Here is a 10,359-nt window from a genome sequence, read left to right on the forward strand (position 1 = left end):
TACTATTGAGCAGCCATGCAAGACCATCAAGTATAATCTGCCATACTTCAAAACATACAAAATGAAGTAGCAATAAGATGGGATAATCACAGAGCCATTACTAGCATTATTATCTGTTTCCTACATATATAATCTCAGCTAGTGAAATCCATTTCAGTTTAAGAGAACTATAAATTCCCAATTAGCCGGTGAACCATGTACCGAACACCAGACAGACCCTCTTGTCCGGTCCAGTACTGTCGAACCATGTTCGAGTACCAATGCTAAAAGGGCTAAAGATGCCTTCAAGGATCATGCTTGGACCCTTGTGTTATTTGAAGGCTCAAAGTCTATAATCACTCTGCAAGTAAAACATGTAATTCTACTTTGCATTACACAGACACAAAGTCAATCAGATACCCATTAAGCCATATCCAACATTTTGGAGAAATTAGTACATAAATTAGCAAAATGGGTTAGATGAACTTGCAACAGATTTTAACATGCATGCCTCAAATTAAGACCTAAATTCTATAGTAATTCGATGCTTCAATTACGCATTATTATCAGAAAGAACTGATAAAACCACATATGAACAAATCTAAGTTCACAGATTTTACATATTAGTCCAGTGATTTGGAGATATGCCCCAATAACACCCGAAGTCAAAAACATAAGGCAAGTTTACCATGGAACAGAAGACTCAACAATCAATCAGAATCATCCGCCGCGAGGATCTGTCGCTGAGCCTCGAGTCTTTCTACGGCTTTCTGGTGGGCCCACGTCTCTAGGGTTAGATCGGGCTTGGCGTTGAGTCCGACGCCGAGGATGACGATGGTTAGGAAGCTAGTGACGTAACAAGGTAGCTCCCAATCTTCCCACTTCCTTGACTGGCCCGGTGGTAGAGGGGTCCGATTCAGAAAGTATCCGTTAGGGCGGTCCTGGTGGCCTGGGGTGGTCCACCGGCTAGGACCATCGCCGCTACGTTGCCGGAGTGTGGAGGTAAGCCGTGATCGAAGCATGCCTGCGGCGGCAGAGAAGGGTTTAGCAGACGGCATCTCTACGACGATACCGACGGATGAGGGCTCCGAATTTGTAAAGCGGCCTGCGATCTCAATCTTCAAGGGTCAACGTCCTATACGACGTCGCTTTTCAGTTATGTGTCATTGACATATACGTCCCTATAAAAATGTACTGTTGACATAATACAACCCAATAAAATGTTATATTGGCAAATATATCCCTAAAAATGTGCCATTGACAAATCATATCCCTATAAAATGTTGGTTTCATCCAATTTTAATATTCACCCTCTTTCCTAAGATATGATGGATTTGTCACCAAATTTTACAAATATCTTTTTCATCGTAAGATTAAGGGGTCGTTTACTAAAAGCCTACCCGATAAATACTTACGGGGCAATTTTCCTTATCAGATGAACATGACAAAGGGCAAAAATCTTACCCGCTAAGAGTGATGATAAGAATGAAAAGTCTTACTCGGTAAGTGAAGGTGACGACTCTTACCTAGATAAACGCTTACCTAGTAAATTGTTGCATAAGATACATTTTGATTTACTACAATCTTACCCGATAAAATAAAATTATAGTGTTGACTCTTAACGATAGGTGCTTACCGGGTAAACATTTAGGTAAACGGCCCCTAAGATTTTTTCGTTCAAACTTCTTCTCGTTATCACAATTTTATCACTACATCGAAGACTTTTTTGTAAATATTTCTTCAACATTTGATACTTTCAACAATCATCTGAAATTATCTTGAACTTTCACTTACTTTCTTTCATCTTCAAACATTCAACTTCACTTTCATCAAATTTGAATTTTCTCCCCCTCCCTTTATAATTTGTAATACCTCTTTAGCACAACATTTTTGAAGTTTCTTGGACGTTCCTCGATCGTTTTCCGGCCGTTCCTCAACCGGTTTTCTCAAAAATTAGGGGTGTTACAACATAGTGGTGTGGAGGGATAGTAGGTGGCATTTGAACTAGGCCTGGAATAGGTCTTTTAGAGGTAGATTTTTAAGGAAAGATTGCAAGTTCGATTCAAAACGTTAGTCTCATCAGAAATGATGTCATACCCTTTGCAAGACCATTCCATTGAAATGTATGTAACGACAGATGATAAATAACTTCAAAAACAAATAATACATATACGATGATGCATACAGATCAGAACGAAACCGAAAGAGAAAGAGAGAAAGATGAATCGGACTCTTGAACTTTTCTATTTCTTTGATACACAAAAACTCGAAAACACATGGTAAACGCTACTTGAAACATTAGATAACTTGCACAAGTAAAACAAGAGTTTGAGATGACTTCCATATGTTGAATAAATTTTGGTGGGATATGCTTCTACTCACTGCTTTTTGTCGTGTACAGCATGCGACGGTTCTCCGCCGTTGCTGCTCCTCGATGGCACCACTTTTGCAGGGGTGGAACGTTCCGACTGAGAGAATTGAATCAAGATCTGCATTAAGATGGTAACAACCGCCAGACAAACTGCTGTGATCGTTAGACCCTTCCACGAAGAGAAAAGGTTAGACCACCGGAAGAATTTGAAGGTCCCAAAAACAAGCAGGCATGCCCAAGAAGTGACCACCTGTAAATATGCAAACATGTGTAAGATTTGTTGTTCTACCCAAATAGATGAGAAGAACTGTTCTTTGTAACTGTGGGCGTTTGGGCCAGTTTGTCCACAACTAGGTTGATACCATCGGGTCCTTGAGTTATCAACCAGATAAACCTGCAGTGGTTCTAAGGGGACTTGAACTAGTGACTGATGGGAGCAAACCCAAGCCCTGATACAATTAAGCTACCACCAAAAGTTATGGGAGAACTGTTTTTTTTTATAATTTTGGGTGTTCAGGCCGGCTTGCGCACAACTCGACTAATCCCACAGGGCCCTAAGGCCCCAGATGGTTTGTAGGATTGAATAGGATTTAGAGGGATTTGGAATTTAATTTTTCCAGTCTCATATTTGGTTTGAAGGATTGTTTGGATTTGAAATCCCACAAATATGGGATTTAGAAATCCCCATGGGGTTTGTTGGTATTTCGTGAGATTTCAAACCAAACACACCAAAGATCTCAAATCCTTCCAAATCCAACTCCCTCCAATTTCAAATCCTTCCACGAAATCCAAATCTCTAAAAATCATTCCATCAAACCAAATGCTCCCTGAAGGTTTAATAGTCGGGCAAACCTCAAGTGGCCCTAAGGGGACTCGAGCTGGTGACGTATGGGAGGAAACCCAAGGCCTCACCAATTCAGCTATCCGCAAGGGGTTATCTGGAGAACTGTTTGACATGTTTTTATGTTAAAATAGTATTCTTACCACGAGAGACTTTAGAGGTCGTCCAATGTCATGAAGATTTGAATCAGGAAAGCTGTCTTCTGCTTTATGCTTGTCTAATAAATCATCCTGTTGAGAAGCAAACAAAATCATAAACTGATACAACATACGGCATATATAATTCTATGGACTGTTCGACCATCAATCGAATATGTTGAATGCTTTCTAATATCGATGAAAAGGGAGAATCTGTGGGCTAAAGCTAATAGCATCAAGTCTCGCATGCTTTACCGATAGCTTCTCTCTTGGCTAGCTTATTTTCACATGGTCTTATTTGCAAGTTGTACTATGTTTGGCATATCCGATAAACTAGTCATGTTTGGTAAAAACTAGTTGATAAACTAGATGACAATGTACAATGACTTAAAAAGATATGTCAAAAAATTAAATTGGAAAAATATAAGGGGCATAATTGGGAAAAAAAAGTGAAAAAATCCCGTGAAGCTTTATTGAAACACTACTTCAAGCAGCTTTTCAAAAAGCTAGCTTATAGCTAACCTTTGAGGCTTTTTAATAAGCTCAAAAAATAAGCTAGCTTATGGTTGCCAATAGCACGTTAGTGCCTCGGAAGTGCTCAATCAGCCTGAAATACTTGAGAAAGGGTGGTTGCCAATAGTATGGTAGCGCCTCTGAAAGGTTTGTAGAGCTTAGTTTACGAAGGACTGAAGGAGGTTTTGGTTATTACTCAGAAAGCTTCTTGCATTCTAGGATGGTTTACCAATGAGGGATGCACCATCTTTTGATATGGGGTCTGCATCTCCATGGAACATTCTAGAAACAAAAACTCTCTAGGCCTAAGAACTTTCTAGATACAAGATGTTTCTAAATTCTAGGTTCTACTACAAATGTACCTAAGATTCTATCTAATATCAGGAGTTCCCTAGAGAATCCTACAGCATATAAGACGACCCAACCTCCGTGAATTCTTTCAAAGCTATTGCAAAACAAGATTTCTTGTCCTTGATACCAACAACCTCCATGAATTACATCAAAGCATCTACCATCTTTTAATACATGACCATTAAGATTTCCTTTTGTAATGTCTCTCACTAACAGGTATCCCCAAAAAGCTCGTATTGTGACAGAATCATTGTGATCTATCTGAGGGGCATGTACACTTATGGCATTCATAACCACCTTTGATTAGAATTGCTGAATACATTCCCTTGGTCTTTCAAACAGACAAGAATAACAGAATTAGAACGAAAACTATAAAACAGTAATAATAAACGAATGCAGAAGGTTGCACCTTGGCAACAAATATATCTTTACACCATTGTGCAACAGCTTCATCTGTTTCTGGCAAATCTTTCATCAAATAGCGCTTAACTTTCACGTGAACCTGCAAGAAAAGAATTCCTTTATTCATAATAAATTTTTCAGTTTCATATGCATATGTCTCTAAACACTGAGAAGAACAACACCAAGAAGAAAAGTAGAATAGTTTACAAGTGGCCACCTCATCCGAGAGAAAACATAAATGTGCAAGAAAGATCAGAGACAGCTCAAATAGTTGCAGCTAAAATCAACATACCTTTAAATCCCAAACAAGTTGTACATAGATTTTACCCATAAAAGATTGTGGAGTTTCCAGAAGAACGTAAGGGGCAACAGGAATGGATAAATAATGAGAGGAAAGAGAAAAATAAAGCAATCTTCGGTATCTGACATTACTAGAAAACAGATAATAAAGTAGCAACGAAGTCACCAGTCCACTCTCAAATGGGCCCCTTAGTCTTGACTTGTTTTTTTTGGTACGTGGGTGTCCGGCCAGCTGGCGCGCACCTCGACAATTCCCATGGGGCCCGGAGTCCTTGACAGAAAAACCCCTAGTGGCCCTGAGGAAACTCGAACTGGCTTCTATCATTTTAATCAAAACTCAAAGGTCAAGATGGCTCACCACAGAAGGTTGCCCCTTAAACAGCCTCAGCATTGTTGGTGGAGTCGAATCTCTCGGAATAGCAACAGTCATATCATAGATGGCTGGAACAAATGATCGCATGTGACTTACTGATGTAACAAAACCCTGACAGCATAAAAAACAATAAATAAATTACTCTGAAGTACATAAAGTAACAGCTAAATACATAAACAATATGAACACATTTCAAAACCGCAGCCTACAACTAATTTAGTAACTAGAATAGTAAGCAGAGTTGTTGACTTTCTTCAACATGTAATCCAATGTATCAAGCAGGATCCTGGAATCACCGTTTAGCAGATTGACTGAAACTTGTTATCTCCATAACCTATTAAAGCTTTCTCGTCTTCATATACTTTCCAACAGATATTAGTAAAACAATTGTCCAAGAAACAAATAGCCTTTTATCCCAAACTAGTTGGTAGGCTAATACTCCCTAGCAAATTGGATGTTGCAATCCCATGATAAGTTAAAAGTGTTCAAATGAAACAAGATATTGATCTATTATACCCCCGCATGAACACTAAAAACAAACAGGCAGAGACCCAGATATCAAAGGAAGTAAATTAACAACACAGAATAGAATCAGTAGTTTACATTCGGTGGTAGATGCAAGGGAGTCTAACCTTTGTTCGTGGAATCAGCACATTTCTGGGAACAGGCAACCCATTCGAAGATGCATATTCTTGAGCTGCCAAAAGCTTTGCTTGAGTAAATCGAGTCCCCTCCACGAAAAGAGCCAACCAAAAGGGTTGAGGATAGTCCTTTAGGCGTTGAAGACCGAACTGCAAAATACAGGCCACAAAGTTAAGCTTGTCCAAGAAAAAAAAGAACCTCATTTCACCAAGAAAATATGTTTTAGATAAGAGAGAAAGAGGGTTGAACATAAAATCGTGAGCATCATGAATACAAGTAGACTACAACTAATGGAATAATACCTTTAGAGTATTTTCATCCTTAGCCCAGCTTCTCTCAAGAAAAAGATACTCAGAAAACCACATTGACCAGCCTATGACCTGCATATATTGAACCGTTTAATTCTTGCAAGTTGTGACATCAATTTGAGAAGGGAAAAAACTTGTGCTATAATTACAAGTCTAGAATGGAAGGAAAAAAGACCATAATAATCAATAAATAATGCATAATTGACAAACTACAAACTTTTAAATTTGTTAACATTTTGCATTAAACATTCATTAATCTAAACAAAAGATCATTAGCATAGTTGGTGGTCACTCGAGAGCTGAATAATGTTAACAATGTCCCATATTTTAAGCATACAAGATCAATTCAGTTAACGAAGTACTGCTTGATATCGCTTTCTCTTTTGACCGTGTCTTCTAGTTACGCTCCATAAAGTGGTGTCTCAAAAATCTGGCTACACAAAGAACATGCATACTGAGAAAAAATCCAAGGTTCACATGCTGACTTTCTGTTTTACCATCTTTTCTGTTTACACTTTGAAAAGTGGCAACCCCAAGAATCAGGCTCCAGAAAAGACATGCATATATAATTATAGAAACAGAAAATTGAGGGTTCAAGCCTCTCACTGGAGTAACTAGACAACAATCTTAATGATACTTTATGCACAATTAAAAGAATTAATTTCACACAATTTGCAAAGGCAGTTATTCGATATTTACTCTGAAATTCTTCAAGCACATTGTCGTATTCAATAATCTTAGCACCAACATCGAATAACTCCAGCTAATGCTACATAACACTCCTATAGTTCAGAAGATGTTCAGATTCCATTGCAAACCTCCGGATAAGCAATATAAACAAATCTAAGTCTTTGAGGTTCATAATCCAAGTCAATGAACCAAGTGTAACATGCTTCACATATTTATAACAATATGACTTCCAAATATACCAATTTCAATTTAGACAGTTCATTATCTATAACTCCCTCTGCCCACTTTAAATATTCCCTTTTTGACTTTTGACGGTCGAATAACTGTAAATTTCACATGAACTTGTCACATCCCTATCACAGAATTCTCTAATTCCAGTAGTTTTTGCTCGGTTTAATGCAGCATTTATCAATTTTGTACAAAATTAAATATATTCAAATCAGTTTTGAAGTTGAGAGTAGTTTCCCTTATTCACAATTTGAAGGCACTAAAGTGAAATAGGGGGAATATATTACGAGAATTAAATAAGCACACATATATAGCATTAATTTCAAAGCTTAAGTTGCATATTGTAACATGGCAATTGCTAAATACTTACAGGAAGGAATTTTGACGATTTCTTCATAACAGCTAATGTGCTACCAAGGCACCCTGATCGCTGTCACAGAACAATCCAATGAGAATTAGGGTGCAACATTTGCAGAGATGGCAGTGATAACCATAATAAAAAGGTTAGATGAATAAAACTCTGTTGCAAAAGCAATTGTGCATTAAAATTTCTAAAACACAACGATCTCATGCTTTTCAAAGTGTAGGAAGGCACAAACAGTAGGTTTATTTGATAATCACCTGTGCAAATACCCATCCAATAAGCCAATCAATGTCACTTTTGTGATTAGCTATAACAAGGGCATGTTCCTTACCTGTAAATATAATCAACATAAATGGAAGAAATACATCATTTATCCGGGTCAAAGAACAGAAAATTCTATCAGTACATTCCTCTTACCCATCATTTCTAACGTCTCAGGATCTGTGTATAATTGGACCTGCACCACGTTGTGTTAAAAAACTAGACTATAACAAATCAAAATATATTGGATCCACTAACGTGTACCAAATAGAAGAGAATATAGTTTCAAGATCAGAAAAATATGAATAAGATAAAAAGTAGAATATCAATATCTTAACACAGTAAACTCCACAAGTTTCAAATTAGAAAGTGATCAACCGAAGGAAAAAAAACTTAATTTAATAAACACAAAAATGAGTCAAAACAGGTTTGTTTGACATGTTATTATGTGAATTCCATCCATTAGACAAACAAAACCTGCCATTAAAATCAAAGCTAATAAAAGAATGAGGTGTACAACAAATCTTCACATGCTCGGAAAAACATAAAGACAGATTTCAGCACTAACATGCCTCTGAAGAAACTATGCATATGCAAGATGATCTTTTGTCTTTATTGGCAAGTACACAGAACATGAGGACATTGAAAACACTCCTTAGAAAAACAAAAAATTGAACTTCCATAGAAACATTAAATGCATAGCGAATAATCAAACCAAACTGACCAAGTATATCCCACACGACATACTAAATTCATTTTTTACATATACCAAATGTATACAAATCAACTTTTCAGCCCAATAAAAGGGATAGTAAGACAACACAAATTACTAGTTAATAAAACAATACCAAAGGCCTGCAATCGAGTTGCAGGTACAGATGCTACGGAATAATTGTATGAGAATCTTCATTGTTTGTCTGCACTAAAGTAAATGAAAGGCCCTTAGAAACAAAGAACCCATTTTTGTTGTTTTATGACCACTTAAGCCCATTTAAGCAGGAGAGAGCACACATACAAAATGCACACGATATCGGACCCTTAAAGCAAATGGTAGGCTTAGACAACAAACAAGTGCATAGAACATAAACCAAATCATCAATTACCATTGCCAAACCCATATGCGAATCGGATCTACTAGTATTTGATTAACATCAAATTATTGAATAACAAACAGCCTTGAAAACATGTATGGCGAAAACTGAAAAAAGAGAAAGAATTGAACAACATAAAGCCCCAAGTAACCCTATTTTCATCTCAGTAGGATATATAAACGCTTGTACAAGCATAATTGAGTGACTAAAAAATCATTGAACCTTACTAAATCATCACCTTAACTCCTGCCCACCAATCAACTATCCACACAAGTTCAAGCCACAACAGCTCCGCCACCATCCTGTTAATCCTTCTGTATGTATTCTTCGAAAACGGCCGTACAATCACGTAAAATATCGCCTAAAAGCCCACAACAACAAATAAACATAACGAAAATCAACATTCGTATTCAGCCTCAAATAATAGAAACCATCACGACGAAATATATAATGTACAAAACCCGATAGAGATGACAGAAAATTTTCTATATAAACATTGTCGCGATCCCAGTGGTTAATAGTTCTAAAATTGAGAAAATCCCTAAAATTCACAAAGAATGATCCCGATACAATATACACATACAAACACAAATCAGTAGGGGAAAAATCACCTGAATGAGATTGACGATTAGACCAGAGACAAAGAAGAGGACACCGAGAGGGACGATAACAGCTGCTGCTGCAATCGCCATGGCCGACGAGCACCGTAACAGAAACTATGTGAATATGCGCTAGTGGGTGTATCGGATAAAGATACAGAGAGGTTTCGGAGATTTTAATGGAGGACGGAGAGAGTGATGGATATCGAAGGAAAAGAGCTGCAATTTTGAATAAGCAAAGATTACTGGTGGCAATTTGTATATTTCTATTAACACCCCTTTAAGTTTCAGAGAAGTTGCATATCAGTACCTCCAAATGTTTTACAAGAATATATACGTCATTTGATAACCTTTATTACTTTTTTTTTTAATGATGTAGTAAAAAAATATTTAACATCAGGGTTAAAACATATTAGATAATACTAAAGTACTCGTGCAATATAGTAAGACACATTTTGATTTTAATGTTTCATTTTATTCTGTCTCCGTCGATGTTATAATATGATTTTATGTGGTATCGAAAAAACAATAATAGTTTTAAATTTGAAGGTATCATAAAATTTTGAAAAAAAAAATACATCGATTTTAGTATCAAATTAAATATTCAAAAGTTATTGTTTTTTGTGTAATTTCTTTAATTCTATTTTTTATTATAATTTAATTTAGATTTGATAATAAAATCATTTATTTTTTGTTTAATAATATAATTCTTTTATAATAACTAGAAGCGTACTCGTACAATGCAACGAGATACATCATGATTTTAATATTTCCTTTTATTCCTTATCTCAGTCGATGTTATAATATGACTTTATGTGATTTTGAGAAAGCGATGATGTTTTTATTTTTGAATAAAATATATGTTTGAAGATATCACAAAAATTTGACAAAAATATATCGATATTAGTA

The 10,359-nt window shown here is 36.5% G+C and overlaps 2 protein-coding genes across 2 annotated transcripts; both read right to left on the bottom strand.

Moving 5' to 3' along the window:
- Positions 1-525: 525 nt before the first annotated feature.
- On the bottom strand, positions 526-1,199 carry LOC112518424. The gene has a single exon (XM_025126107.1). It carries the CDS (start codon positions 1,035-1,037, stop codon positions 690-692), a length of 348 nt encoding a protein of 115 aa, XP_024981875.1. The 5' UTR covers positions 1,038-1,199; the 3' UTR covers positions 526-689.
- Positions 1,200-2,116: 917 nt separating this feature from the next.
- Positions 2,117-9,620, bottom strand: LOC112518434 (1-acyl-sn-glycerol-3-phosphate acyltransferase 2-like). The gene is made up of 11 exons (XM_025126123.1): positions 9,463-9,620; positions 9,090-9,212; positions 7,917-7,956; positions 7,757-7,830; positions 7,506-7,565; positions 6,212-6,289; positions 5,900-6,058; positions 5,253-5,378; positions 4,602-4,694; positions 3,335-3,421; positions 2,117-2,600 (listed from the first exon to the last, which is right to left on the bottom strand). Exons 1-11 carry the CDS (start codon positions 9,541-9,543, stop codon positions 2,358-2,360), a joined length of 1,164 nt encoding a protein of 387 aa, XP_024981891.1. The 5' UTR covers positions 9,544-9,620; the 3' UTR covers positions 2,117-2,357.
- Between the last annotated feature and the right edge of the window lie 739 nt (positions 9,621-10,359).

The sequence above is a fragment of the Cynara cardunculus genome (assembly GCF_001531365.2).
Source record: "Cynara cardunculus var. scolymus isolate 2C chromosome LG 9, CcrdV1, whole genome shotgun sequence".
NCBI lineage: Eukaryota > Viridiplantae > Streptophyta > Magnoliopsida > Asterales > Asteraceae > Cynara > Cynara cardunculus.